The sequence below is a fragment of the Colias eurytheme genome, chromosome 2, assembly GCF_061535395.1.
Source record: "Colias eurytheme isolate Ceu_HAF_F1 chromosome 2, ilColEury1 Martin Lab GWU primary, whole genome shotgun sequence".
NCBI lineage: Eukaryota > Metazoa > Arthropoda > Insecta > Lepidoptera > Pieridae > Colias > Colias eurytheme.
The window spans coordinates 2,902,869-2,918,110 of NC_142981.1; the positions used below are offsets into that span (position 1 = coordinate 2,902,869).

At 33.1% G+C, this 15,242-nt stretch overlaps 2 protein-coding genes across 3 annotated transcripts in view; one reads left to right on the forward strand and one right to left on the reverse strand.

Annotated features, from left to right (window-relative positions):
* The window catches only part of Pde1c (Phosphodiesterase 1c), a 167,570-nt gene that overhangs the window by 37,516 nt on the left and 114,812 nt on the right, over positions 1–15,242 (forward strand). The gene's annotated exons all lie outside the window — the stretch shown is intronic.
* On the reverse strand, positions 946–12,451 carry LOC149910138 (maltase A1-like). The gene is made up of 10 exons (XM_090107357.1): positions 12,442–12,451; positions 12,132–12,283; positions 11,746–11,925; positions 11,496–11,653; positions 10,837–11,418; positions 10,654–10,761; positions 10,407–10,557; positions 10,118–10,313; positions 1,591–1,728; positions 946–1,093 (listed from the first exon to the last, which is right to left on the reverse strand). The coding sequence occupies exons 1-10, from the start codon at positions 12,444–12,446 to the stop codon at positions 1,024–1,026; spliced, it is 1,740 nt and encodes a 579-aa protein (XP_089963483.1). The 5' UTR covers positions 12,447–12,451; the 3' UTR covers positions 946–1,023.

The following is a 15,242-nucleotide window of genomic DNA, read 5'->3' on the forward strand; positions in this document are numbered from 1 at the left end:
TATGCCACGAGAACCTTATCACCTAACGTATAAAAATTAGTACCTACAGATATATTTCGAAGAATTTTGTTTATTATAATATCATTTAATTGATCAAATGAAATAGTAATACAATTATTTCAGATATAAAGTATTGCATATATTTATATAATGGTCGAGTAAAGTGTGAGTCCTCTACTTGAAATTACAGAACACAAAATGACAAATAACAAAATTCACGTACGAAATTATTTTACACGCTCAAATACTTAAGGCGAAATAATAAATGAAAACCTAATTAATAATAATTAATTAAATTAATTAACAATTAATTAACCTCATCAACCTTCACGTTAAAATTAACGAAATATTGAATAGATTCTGTACAACAATATATTTATTTAAGAATGTTCAATATCGTCTTTCGCTTCAGAAAAAATAATTGAAATGAAACTTCTTTATCGGGGTTGGAAAAAAATTTAGTGTAACATTTTTTCGTTACGCGTGACATTTTTCCGTTACGCGCCATCTTTTTCTTATCACGCGTGATTCGACGTATTTCTGTAAAGTTGCATATAGTAAATATTTTTTTGAAAAATAAGGTCATAAAGAAGTTTCACTTCTTACGTGTGTACACGCACACATTTTTTTTTGTTCACTTGTTATTCTTTGCAAACTTTAAATAATGCATTGTGTAGATATTAGAATATGAATTATGAAGTTTTTAGTGTGAGGATATTACTAATCAATTCTATAATGTTGTTATTGAAATCTAATAAATTTACGCAATAGTTATTGTAAATAATTTATTCACCTCCAAATACGGCTAAATATTCTAAGCCCAATTTAATCCCTTCCAATATCATTTTTGAATAATTCATAAAGACGAGGGTTTAATTCTTAGACACTTGTGCTTAAAAGCCAAGTCTCGGGAACTTAAAGGGAGCTGGGTTAAAGGTAAACACATTATAGTCTTAACAATTTATTGGGAACATTCTGGAATATAATTGTCATATACATAATTAAGATTTTCAGTCTGAGTATTTATTGCACCAATTTTAATACTAGGGATTCGCTGCCTTCGATAGTGATATTTTGGGCTTCGATAAGATCTCTGAAAATAAAAAAAACATTAAAAATATATTCATTAAGCGGTATCAATTGGTATATTAGTTGAATATAGGTAAAAGTATTTCTTAAAAAAAAATTAACTGAATTTTCCTTTCAAATTATTAAAGCAAACTTTATTTCAAACATTATATTGTCAAGCTCATGTCAAGCTACTATCTTCCTACTATCGTATTATTTTTATCATCGTCATTTCTTATCTTCCATTTTAAAAAGTTTCATCTCAAACTTTATCATATTACATAATTAAATATTAAGATAAGCAGATAGTAATTTCCTTGCCAACGTGTGATACCTTTTCTTTAAAAGTGTTGAAAAGTTTATTATTGTACCAAAAAATCTTATAACGTTTGTGCATAGGGTGATATCATATAACTCAATACCGTAATCAGATAACTATTATAAAAGAAAATAAGGAATATAATCTAGTAAATTATACTTTTTCATGAAAAAGAACGGTAAAATAGTTTTAAATGAGCTTACCCCGTATTCTTTGATGACTGGATGTTACTAATTACGACCTCAAGATGACCTTCTACGTTTTCAAAATATGTGAAGTCAATGATATGAGGATCTTCCCTGAAGTTAACTACGATGATGTAGACCTCTCCGTGGTACCACCTGTAATTAATTTTAGATGTAAGAAATATTATAAGGCTTTGTTTAAAAATATTAGTTATTATTACTTCATAAAGTTTTTCATCAAACTCAAACATTTATTTATTCAATTAGACTTCTTCGAGTTGCACTTTTGAATCGTCATTTCATATTTTTAACATTTACCTAACTCAATAATGTTTAACAGTTTACCAAACAATAAATCTTTAAGATCATTTAAAGAAACAAAAGTTTTATTTTATTTACTACGTCTAAAAAAAAGTATAAACAAGAAAACTGTTGCAAGAAAAATTAACGTAGATTACGAATTAATTAATTAGCATGTCTTTTCAAAGAATAATTGCCTTCCAAACTCTTGGTACCTAATCGTTGTATAATTTAATGATTCCACAAAGTCTAGTTTAATGAATAAATAATTGAATTTCAGTTCCAAACTTTAAAAATATCTTATTCTTCAGATACTTTGCCCACATGCGAGTCTTATACCGAGAATAAAACTTAAAATTATTTCCACAAAGCCTAACTAGAAAACAATATTGAGGATATATTATTGAACAATGTGTGAGGTAATAAACCTCCAATTAAATTTATTCCACCTAATGACCTATCTAATCATGACCCTCGTTACACCGGAGTCTAAACGACAATTTCACATAAATATGTCCCACTAAATAAGACCCTTGTCTGATGAGATAACTGCAAAATGGTATATAAATTTGTTCTAACTCGAGGGCACATTATGTGTTGCAAGGAATTGTGGATAGCGTTTAAGAATTGATAGTAAATATAGGCCCTCTTCACAATGGGCAGCGGTGGGCGAGTAGAGGCAATCGCGGTCGTGTAGAGTCTAAAAGGTGTATGGTCAGCCGTCATTGTAGATGTTTATTCATAATCGACGTAATGGCGGCAAACATCGACGATCATTTGTTGGGCCTACGTTGCCCATTGTAAAGAGGGCCCATCATAGATAATGTTTAAGGACGAGTGCTTTGACTGTCAATGATAATGCTGAAGATTTCAAAACTACGCTTTTCAAATGTGCTCTGTAGGGATTATTTCTTGTGATAATATTTTGAAGTGTGTGCAATTTTGATGCATTGGAAAATTTTTGATCATGATAACAGAAACCTTGGTCTTGGGTTTACAAATAAATTGCCAAAAGTCAAGTTATACTTATACGCTTAATTATAAATAACAACATAATATTATTTTTATGACATAGATTATCAGACATGTAACTCAGTAACCAAACTGTAGCAATCCTTCTAATATAATTAAGCATTCGCAATTGGTCTGTTTATTTTGTCTGATATGTTACAAGCGTAAATTGAGTAATCCAGCGTTTCATACAAATGTCAAGCACTTAGCTGTTGCTGACATGTCATTATAATCTGACATTTGAAGTGTTCACAATATCGTGTTATGACGGATTAAGTTGTTTTGATAAGATCGCGTGTATATTTGAACACCGACGGTTATTTAAATCGATAGGTGGTCTTAATTTGATTGATTTACATGTAAAAATCGACGCCCCCCGCGAATAATCCGGTAATGACCTATTACGGGGTTCTTCATGTTATGCGTTTTTCGGCATCTAGAAGTTAAAATACACCATGTAAATTTTTTTCAGAATTTTTCTATCTTTATTTACGAAGATATAAAAAACTACGCGTTTATTCCATAAAGTAACATTAAAATGTATTTGAAACGAATAATATGGTTTTAGATCTTTACGAAAAATAATATCAATATGATTTGACAGTAAACGTTGTTACGATATTATTCAGGTAAAAAGTTTTCTACATTATTTAATTAAGTGCTAGTACAGGCTTATTCGGGGTTTTATTAAGAAATCGATTTCCCGCTACTTTCATTATGGAGTGCAAGTATGCAAGGTATTTTTTTAAACACTCTTTCTATTACTGAGCAAATGATTTACACAGCCTTAGAAAAAATTAAAAGAGATGAAAGTTTGATAGATAAACGAGGCAGGCATCAGAATAGACCACATCGAAACCTTCATCTTCATCTTCATTAGATGCTGGTCGTCCGACTCAGGTTCTACCTGCTGCCCAAAATAAGCCCCCATCAGTATGGCTTCATGCCACAGAGGAGCACCGAGGACGCCCTCTGTAGACTAGGTAGCCACATCAGAAATAAGAGGGAGGAGAAGAAGATTTCTGTTGTGGTATCTCTAGACATAGAGGGAGCCTTCGACAGCGCCTGGTGGCCAGCCATAAAGGTGCGGTTGGCCGAAGTTGGGTGTCCGGGGAACGTAAGGCGGATGATCAGCAGATACCTGAGTGGAAGAGGTATGAAAGTTAGGTATGCGGGTGTGGAAGTGAGTAGAGAGACCAACAAGGGGCGCGTGCAGGGTTCCATAGGTGGGCCGCTCCTGTTGCTGGATCCTCTGCTGTGGATGTTAGAGGAGATGGATGTGTTTTGTCAGGCTTTTGCCGACGACATTGTGCTAGTGTTTGATGGAGATATCAGATACTGCTTTAGAAGTAGAGACGAAGGCAAACTGCACATTGAGGAAAATTGACGAATGGGGTGTCAGAAATAAACTAAAATTCGCGCCACACAAGACATGTGCCCTGCTCTCGACACGAAAATTAAAATTTGACAGGCCACGACTTGTAATGGGGAGTGTGGACATCCAATATTTCGAAAGTATTAAGATACTGGGCCTTACTATTGATGGCGGCCTGACATTCAACGCCCATGTCGGGAGCGTTTGCAAAAAGGCAATCGCCCCTTATAAGCTATTAGCAAGAGCAGCTAAAGTAAGTTGGAGGCTTAATCCCCAAGTAGTTAAGACTATATATATCGCAGTTATATAACCGACTATATTGTATGCATCAGCAGCGTGGGCACCCAAAGCGGAAAAGATGGGGGTCCAAAAGAGGCTTAACACCGTTCAACGGGGTTTTGCCCAGAAGATCTGCAGAGCATATCGGACTGTCTCCCTGAACTCTGCGATGCTGTTGGCTGGGATTCTCCCTCTTGACCTCAGGATACTCGAAGCTTCGACGCTTTATGAGATCAAGAGGGGTGTGTCGCACCCGGCGGTGTTGAGGGACAGGGAGATGGAACGAATGGCACCCGCGATACGGACCCACATACGGCAGAGCAAGTAGAGCTGGGGTTTGGCTTGATAGATGCCTATGCCGACGTGGTGAACAGCCACGTCTTCAGGGTCTATAGGAACGGCAGCAAGATTGCGGCCGTCGAGTCGGAGCCGCCCTTTCCGGAAATCGGATTACGATCTGTGTCCTGTTTCATTCGTCAAGCGTATTTTGGGACAGGATACGATCAGCGCATGGGACAGGAGATACGATGTAGGAAGAACGGTCGGAGTCGCGAAGCCCTTTTTCCCAAGCGCTGCTGCTGTATACAAGGTAGTCGCGAAAAAGACATCACACACCACACCACACAAGTACTGACTGGTCACGGCGGATTCGCCTTCTGTGAGGTTCTGATGAGGATTCTGATTACATTTTTAACTGTAATAGGACCATAGTATAATTTTCATGACTGTGTAATCATGTGTAATAGTCGTGTTTTCAGTGCAGTGTCTATTTTCTATGATAATAATAACTATCGTGTTTTGTGAAACAATCCAAAGTTGTTTCATTTACTAAAATGTCCTGTATTTCATAAAACATACTATAATAATCATCAAATAATACTTAAGTAAACTATTCGAATAAACAGTAATAGTTATAACAATAAAATGTACGTTACTGTTAAACAATCGAATAACCAAATAATAGATTATTACAAATGTTCAGTATACAAAACAAATAACACGAATATTAGCGCAACAAGATTTTACTGTTGCCGTCGAAAATATAAATTTACACGAACAATATCGTAAGTGACATTACTGACCAGAGCTTGACCTACACTAGTATAGTAAAATGAATCCAGTTAAATTATAACGAAGCCCTTGGGACTACTTAAATTTTGTTGAAATAACCAGATAGCTGAAAAAATTAGCTTCCATATGCGATATTAAAAGTCTCTGATACTTGTTGTTTAATGGAGTTATTAAGGAAAAATGGTTTTTTATTTTTCCTGAACATTTACACTTTTACGATTACCGGATTATTCGCGGGGGGCGTCGAAATAGTTTGGCCCAATTAATCATGTTTGGTGCTCATACTACTTATTTAAATTTAGTGTAATTAAAAATAATTTGGAAAATCCAAAAGTGCACGCCTCATAATTTTTTTTTAATAAATATTTATTAATTATTATTTTTGTTTATTTAATAACAATTAAACCACATCGAATCAGACCCTGAAAAATGAAAGGGTTCTATTCCTGAGCATACTCAAGCGTAAGAGAAAAAAAAGACTCGATTAGTAAAGTATTTCGGTCGCTATCGTGTTAACAAGAAAAAGGATCCGCACATACAGACACACGGACGTCCAAGACAGAACTTTTTTAAACTGTTTTTTAACTAGTTTAAATAACAAAAATGACATCAAAAATATCATGAACGTTAAAAATAGTGTTTTTTCTTAATATGTGTGTGTATGTATTATCTTACAAGTGCAATGTATGATACATAAAGACATTTTTAGTTTGAAAATCAGATGTTTTGCGCGAAGTGACAGTAGTACCCACCTCAACGCTTCGCTTATGAGGCGTGCAATAAGTTATCGTGCACAATTATCACAACAGAAAAATGAAATATTAAACGTAAATAAAATTGTCTTCTCAGAACGTGCAAACATCAAAAACTTAATTGCTTGAAAACACATCAATTCTAAAAGATATGAAGATTATAAATCTATGCATTTGTTTCGACAAAATATCGAACACCGGTTGTTTCCAAGCACTTTTATGCAACTACTAGCTGTGCCCGCGACTTCGTCCGCGTGGAATAGTGACTGCATAGTAGGTAGTTACTACTTAACTTTTATTGAATAAACACGTACTACCATAAATAATTAAACGAACTGTTAGTAAAATTTTCTTACTAAACTGAGCTAAAAAATAAAAATAAATTCCTTCCTTGTATGGATGTTTTTGACAATATATATATATATAACCGTTTCTACGAAAAATCTATTTTTTCATTTGTTGATCTCAAAAATAAAAATTCCAATCACCAGAACGACAGGAAATTTTAATAATTTATTTTTAATTGTGTTTTGCACAATTTTGTTAAATTACGACTGGATGAAAATTTTGTTCGTGGTCGTCGTCGTCGTTGGTAAGGTGAACAAATCCTCATCATACGCTTAAGACAATAATTAGTATCGATAGCGGATTCTATTCCTTTGCGTTTTGTCGTTTGTCTCAGCGCTCAGATCTTTCCTGTCTCACGCCGTAGTAACTAAACCGTTTAGACCGTGCAATAAAAATTAAATAAAAAAAAACTCAACGCAACGAAGAAAAGTGCATAGAAAAAGGAAAAAATGTTGTGTGGTTTTATGAAACCACGGTAAAAGTGAAACTTAGGCACAAAATTATCGTATTTGTACGATAATGACTCCGAACACTGCTTTATACCTACTCGGCAGCCGACCGTCACGCGACATGCGCTACACAGACCAAAAAGTTTGAGACGATGTAATAAAAGTTTCACTAATTTTACAAACTTCCCGAAGATCTTTAAAAATAAATACCATTTTAAATATTTATAAAAATAAAAAAACAAAGTCATCGGGGCTGCCATACCATCATTATCATATCATATACAATTATATTTTTTTTATAATGGTACTTAATTTTAAAGATCGTCGGGAAGTTTGTAAAATTATTATTTATTCCTTTTCCTTCGTTGCGTTGGGTTTTTCTTTTTAATTTTTAAATTTTTAACTTCGGTTTCTTATTTTCATGTGATATTTTCAAGTGAGCGAGACCTACCTCTACCTCCATATTACATTCCTACATCATATTGATATCTATAAGTTTGTTGCTCCTTGACATCTTTTAAGTTGGGCCGTAACCGTGCACAAATTGTAATGGATCACAGTGGCAGAAGTGTATAAGTGTAAGAAGTGGTATCTTTAGGAAAAAAAATTGCCAAGAGCCAGGCCTATGTGGCTTTGAGTAGAGTTCAAAATTTCCAGGGTGTGGCTATCCTCTCGCTCCCATGTCGCTCTTCTTTCACAGACTTTCAACCCTTCTCTTTCCACACCTAGTAAATGGCAGAACCGATTTTGATGTAAACCATATTATCTAATTATACCTATATGTACACGTCATATCCTGTCGTTTGATGCTCCATTTGGTTTATTTATCTAACCACTGTCACCCCTAAATCTAATAAACGGATGAACCGATTTCGATAAAACACGTTGCTCTTTTATATTTTGATATGCCGCTGAGTATATTATTTGACCACATTCGATTATTGTTCATTCCCACTTTCACCGCTGTAATCTAATAAATGGATAAACCGAATTGGATAAAAATATAACTAATATTTTTTCCCACATTCCCACTTTTACCTCTATATACCTAGGTATAATAAATGGATGAACCGATTTTGATACACTTTATCTAAGAACCAGCGTCGGAAAATATGCTGCCTAACACGCATCTAATTCGTATTACCTGTTAGCGAGCTACGGTGGCACAAACAGACAAACATAGCGGTCAAACACTTATCACCCATCTTTTTGATGGTTAAAAATGGTTAAAAGGGGTTAAAAATATAATAGGACATAATTTAAAGGACATTTTATGTATAAAATTTACCTAGAAGTAAGCATAATTCTAATTTGACCCCTTCCCCACCTACTACCTCAGCTTACCCCCCCACCCTTGGGGACTTTCGATATGATCACCTGGACATTTATAAGGAATAATTACTGTAGCGTATAACAGATAACTTACGTTTTATCGTACACTGTATAGTGTACAATAGAATGCCTTTGCAAATGTTCGCCGTGAATACTTAAATGGTCATAACTTTTTTATTTACAAACCGATTAACATGAAATAAACACTTAATGCTAAATGAAGATTACCACAATATATTAGTGAAAACCGCATCTAAATCGGATAAGCCGTTTCTGAGATAAGCGTGCACAAACTTACAGACAAACAGACAAAAAAAATTATAACTACAGTTTTGGATTTGAGATCGATTTAATAATAACCCCTGCTATTTTTTTTACATATTTTCATTGTACAGACATCACTTTTCTAGAATTTTATTATAATATGTATTGAATATTGATTGACCACGCGCAAGGTTACTAATTTCCACTACATCCTCACGCAACTCGTCAATTTTTATGAACATTGAATCTGTAAATAAAAAAAATCAAAAGATAAGTGTACCTAATTTTAATAAAAAGCTACTAACAAATAAAGTTTTATCAAGAACTAAAGTGACCTTCTTTGGGCGTATAATTATATAGTCTTGTAAAAGTTATAACTACATGATAAAAATAAAATTTCATCATTTTCTTATTTTGTCATAACTTATCTAATTAAAAACATGAGTCTAACTATATAATTATAATAAACAATAAATATAAAAGCTACAACTTACCTTTTGTGGGAACGCAAGAAGGCGAAAATTAAAAAAAGCCGAAGATATTTAAAAATGTAACCAATGAACACAATCACTGTTATCTACTATTACCCAAAGAGAATACAAATACTACGTCTATTACCTATATAACTGTAACTAACATCAAATAATAAACATCTACCCTCACTTATAAAAATTTAGTATATTCACATGAAATATAAGCGCACCTGGAATTTACTCTGGGAATATATGAATTATTTATTTAACTTAAAAAAAAAAACAAACTCACCAACATCATAATATTTAAATTATGAATTTCCAAGGAGCGTTAATATTATGTAAATTGATTTAATTTTAATGAAATCTCATAGATGGCGCTGTTTTAAATTTGTCTTTATACTACTAAGATTCATTATACTGTTTCTCTGCCAAAATTACTTAAATGATGTAGTTTTTATAGTGTAAAGGCAGACAATAGCATGGCTTACTCAAAAACAACATTTAAACATGAGTCTTTATATTGTACGCTGTCGTAGTACACGGAATACGTAAGAAAAATAAAGGTTCACAGCTCCTCCCCCGAAGGTGATAGCATGATAATATGTATATAACAGCCTGACCCGACCTGTTAGTAATATTCATGCAAAATTTGAAGTAAATCCGTGCAGTACTTTCTGAGATTAGCCTGGACAAACATACAGACAAACAGACAAACAGACAAACCGACAAACAGACAAACAGACAAAAATTCTAAAAACTATGTTTTTGGCTTCTATATCGATTATAGATCATGGATTATGTATTCTTTTAAAAAAATATTCAATGTACAGTTTTGACTTTCCTACGATTTTATTATATGTATAGATTAATCTTTTAAATGTATCTCACCTTCGGAAAGCAAATACATCAGAGTTAAATGCCACGGATTCATATCTGCCGTATCTGAATGTAGGTTCCGTTCGCAATTGTGCTAGAGCTTTATAAATATTGAGGTGAGATCTCTCAGACATTCTTTGTGCTTCAACGTTGAGCTCTTCGTATCCGTCTGCAACTGGGAGCCAGGTTTTGTCACCGGTGGAAAATCCTGGAATTATTTACTGAATGGTTACGTATTCTGTTACAACTGGATATTTTGCTTTACTTTGGAGAAAGAATACAGTAGTTTTTTTACACGTACCTGCATTTTTATCAGCGCTCCATTGGAAAGGTGTACGCTCAGGATCTCTTGACGATTGCCAGTAATTAATAGGATCATCAGTATTACAGCCACTTGGGTCAACTGTGTCTTCCCAGCTAATGTATCCATTTACCATACCGATCTCCTCACCCTGTTATGGCAAAATATTGTATTAATTACTCATAAGTATTATTTTATAGTATAAATTATGTATTTTTATCAACTTAGTAAATAATTTGATACTCACCATGTAGGTAACTGCTATGCCGGGTAGTAGAAGTACGATCATATTAATTCCATCAACTAATTTTGGACTAAATCTCGATGCTACTCTGTCATTGTCATGGTTACCTGCCTTTAAGATAATATTGTATGTAATTAATTAGCACATTAAAAATCACTATTATTTAAAGAATTTAATTAAACTTACCACCCAGTTTGCGAGCTTATCAATTGGCTTAAATGTAAGGAATTTATCAAGAGCATATTTAATTTCAGCAGCTGTTGAGTCGCCATTTACGTCAGAAATCAGCACAAAATTGAAGGGCATTTGAGCACCTTCTCTGTCTTCAGTACCAAAATACCTCATTGTTTCTTGTGGAGCTGAATAAGCTTCAGTCATCATAACTCTCGTAAGACCATCTTTCTCTTTCATTTCCTCGAAAACTTCTCTCCACTGGTACACCATATCAAAAGTTTCATCCTGATCCTTAGTGTAGATATGCGTTAAATAATCGTAGTGTTCTGGATCGTCGAGACGTTGTCCAGATATTGGTTCATCGGGGTATTTACCACCGTATAGTTCTTTATCTACTTCAAACAAATGGGCAATAGCATCAACTCTGAAACCAGCTACGCCTTTCTCGAGCCAGAATCTAATTACATTTTTCATTTCTTCAACGACTTCAGGGTTGCGATAGTTAAGATCTGGTTGACCGATGACAAACTGATGTAGGTAGTATTTACCAACCTCCTCTCTGTATTCCCAAGCGCTTTTGCGGAAAACACTATTCTAAAAAACAAAAACGTCAATTTGAAATAAGTTATCAAATTTTGATATTCAGGTACCGCAGTAATTTTATAATTTACCCAATTGTTAGGTGGATGTAAAGTGCCATTTTCATCCTCTACTCCATCTTCCCAAACGAAGTAGTCAAAATACTTTTCGTGTCCCCTTAAAGCTTCTTCAAACCACACACTTTCATTACTGCCATGATTTGGGACGAAGTCGAGAACAATTTTGATATCTAAAATAATTATAACAATAATTTTAGTATCTCAACAAGTCAACAAAACCTACAACAGTGATATGCTGTTGCTAGTATTTGTAAGATCATACCTAATTCTTTTGCTTTTGCCAATAATTCCTCAAAATCGTCCATAGTACCGTATTCATCATGAACATCGTAGAAATCGGCTATATCGTATCCAAAATCATACATAGGTGACTTAAACATAGGCGATAACCATGTCGCTCCCACACCTAATTCCTTGAGGTATTCAAGCTTTGATGTTATTCCTGGAATGTTTTGAAATATTATTATTAACATTCCTTTCGTGCCATCTATAAATATGCGTTTCTACGGACTAGAAAACGTTCGTGTTGAGTTAATATCTCAACGGTAATTTTCCATAAAACATTAAAATAGTCTTAAAAATGTTCTTTCTCATTGATATTATAGTTAATAAATTATTGTTCGTAGTTATATGACAAACGAAATTTACCTTTTAAATCTCCGATTCCATCACCATCGCTGTCCATGAACGATCGTGGGTATATTTGGTAGAAGATGGTGGTTTCCCACCATTCAAGTTCACGTTCGTTCGACGCATTTGCTAGCAAACATAGCGCCGGCATTAGCAAGAGCGATTTGAACCTATAAGAATCGTAAAATTAGTTTGCACGTAACAAACTAAAATTTAATCCAATACTAATTCTCGTAAAGAATGTACTTTCATTTTTTTATTAATTCTGAATAAAAAAAGGGAATAAAATAGTTATTATTGATAGATTTTACAAAAATGTTGAACTTACCTCATTGTGATCATGAGCAAATGCTACATTTTTCTTACATTTTACTCTTTTTATATACAAGTTAAGATAAGAAAGGATTTCATAATAAGATAAAGCACTCGAAATACCGTTTTTAGCAAAACATTATCTCCAATAAAGTGAATTTTCTAAATATATTTTTATGTTTTCAACAAATTTATATTGCCAAGCTTACTAAAGATGATGGAGCGATTTAAGACAAGATGATAAAAAACTAATTTTGTAACGGGATTGGAAAAGCGATTAGGCATTGTTTTTAGGATTTCGAAACAAAGGGTATAGAGTTAATTTAACAAGATTAATGGTTTGCTACGTAGGACGTTCTTTTAATTAAAAATCAGATGTCTTGAAAAAGCAAAATTTAATTTCGGTTTTCGTAAATATTTATTGTAATTTTCAGTAGCTCAAAATTTGTAACGGGTATTTCTTTCAACAGTGTATATTTTGCTGAAAGCAAACAACCTTCGTTTTTTGTCGAGGTTAAAAATGAAATTCTACGACACAGTCCATCTTTAATTTAATAAAGATATAAAATTTGGTGGATGTTTCTCAAAATATAAGAACACTGCTGTAATTTTTTTACAAGATAATTATACATACTATGATATGAAATTGTGAATATTTCGTAGAGTCATAGACGTAGTAGATAAACCTTTAAGCAAAAACTATTTTTTTTTTTTGGAAAATAACAAAGTTCAATAATAGAAGACTAAAATACTCTAGAAAATGAACAGATTGAGAGAACCTTCATATTTTCTAGTGTCTCATTTCACATTATTTTACGGCTAAAAATAAATATTGTTGTAGACTACAATCTCACACAAGCTTTGTTTGTATTAAAATGAATTGCATCCGATGATATAGTTCTATTGTGCTGTTTTATAGCTCTGAAAGAAAAGCTTGAACGTTTGTCGTTCTTAAAATCACGTGCAATTTTAAGCTGAAACTATGGAACATTATAGTTTTGTAAATCTTTGCTATAATATTCGAAAATATTGCTTGTACATTTTATTTTCTTATGAAAAATGATTACTGTGTTTAGTGAACACATCAAATATTACTTTAACTAAGATTTAGTAGAGATAAACCTAACCTTACCAAACTTTCAGTTAAGACGTATTCAAACTTATTAGTTTGTGAAAGAATAATAGTTTAATAAATGTAAAAGCCGAAACTGGGAAACAAATCTACTTGGTCTATTTACTTAATGCTCTATAGTCGTATCAAAAGAGTGAAATGCTATTTATGTGGCGAATTGTAATTTTCTACGACATATTTGCAAATTAAAATTTCGTTCCAGTTATTTTCGAAAATTAACATTTCACTGGAGTGATTGTGGATCGTTTATTAATCTCATAATACTCTTATTTTTCATTATAATTAAAATAGAGATATTTTTTTAAAGGCGGAAGTAAATTCACAGCCAATATAGATAGGATAACGTCATAACAAGACTAAATGCGAAAAATTATAACAATCTTACAATTAAACATTAATTATATCATGATACAGGTCCTAAGATGAGAGTTTCAAGTGCAGCTGATCGTCCAAATAATAATTAAAAGCAGGGCGTAAGCGCCCACGCTTGCAATCCCAGGTAGTCGTTTAACTCGAGATCTCATCTCAGACCCGCCGGCTAGCGAAGCTTAATTTAGTTAGATAGAATCTAGATATCCATTAATAATTTTTAATCTGTACCTTGCTATAACTATTGGACGTTCATTTCTGTTTAAACTGTATTCATTTTATTTCTTTTTTTAGTGTTTAATACGAAAGTAAATATTTGGCATAATGTGTTTTAGGCTTAGTTTATAGAGCTATTTTAACTGAAGATACAAAAGACTTGCGTGGGTAACATGTTTAAGGCATTTTAGTGTGTTTTCACAGGCTGCTGCATCTGAATAAGACATGGGATTTTTTTCGCCTTATCATAGACTTTTTGAAGTAAAACTTCTTTAGGCGCGACTAGGGAGTAACTCAGATTTTTTTTCTGACGGAAGTAACGCTTACTATAGTCTGTGTAGTTTCCGCCATTTAAAAATAATAATTCTGATTGGTTGTAAGTATATGTCATATACTACACGCTTCTTGACTTATACGCCAGCTAGTGGCAAATATCATAATCAATTAGGATTATTTATTTTCAAATTTTCAAACGGATCAATTGTGAATAGCAAAGTGAATGAAAAATTCAACAGTTTTAAAAACATTATTTTAAATTGCAAAATTTTTTGAAAATCTCTAAATATACTTGTTTATTTATTACTTTTAAAATAAGTAAATTAAAAATAAAAATAAACATGTTGCGGATTATAATCAATCTATTTTAAATATTGCTGAAGACAAAGTAGTATCCATAGCAACAGATATGTATATAGGTTGTCATTCAGTTGAACAAGAAGCATATGTACGCCAACAATTTCATAAAATGTCAGTTATTGATACAGGAGGATCGCCTTATGAAATCATATTAGTTCTTAACAAATTTTACATTATTACAACCAATATTGATTTATCTGATGGCTTAGCCAACGGTTGTGTTGGAAAGTTAGTGTATATTGAACGTGATGACAGTGATAACATCATACGCTTATGGCTTGAGTTTCCTGGTAAGATAGGAGAGAAAATTAGGAAATAAAAAACCGGCCAAGTGCGAGTCGGACTCGCGCACCGAGGGTTCCGTACAAACCTGCAAGCTTAAAGGTATTATAGACCTGAGTATTTGGTATGAATTTCAATTTAATACCTCTACGCGTTTATGAGGAAATGGGTAGTAAGCTTAA

Coding starts and splice junctions, on each gene's coding strand:
- LOC149910138 (XM_090107357.1), bottom strand. Junction 10,314..10,406: donor GAGCGCTGATAAAAATGCAG/GTACGTGTAAAA, acceptor AAATAATTCCAG/GATTTTCCACCGGTGACAAA. Junction 1,729..10,117: donor GATGTATTTGCTTTCCGAAG/GTGAGATACATT, acceptor AATTAATTACAG/GTGGTACCACGGAGAGGTCT.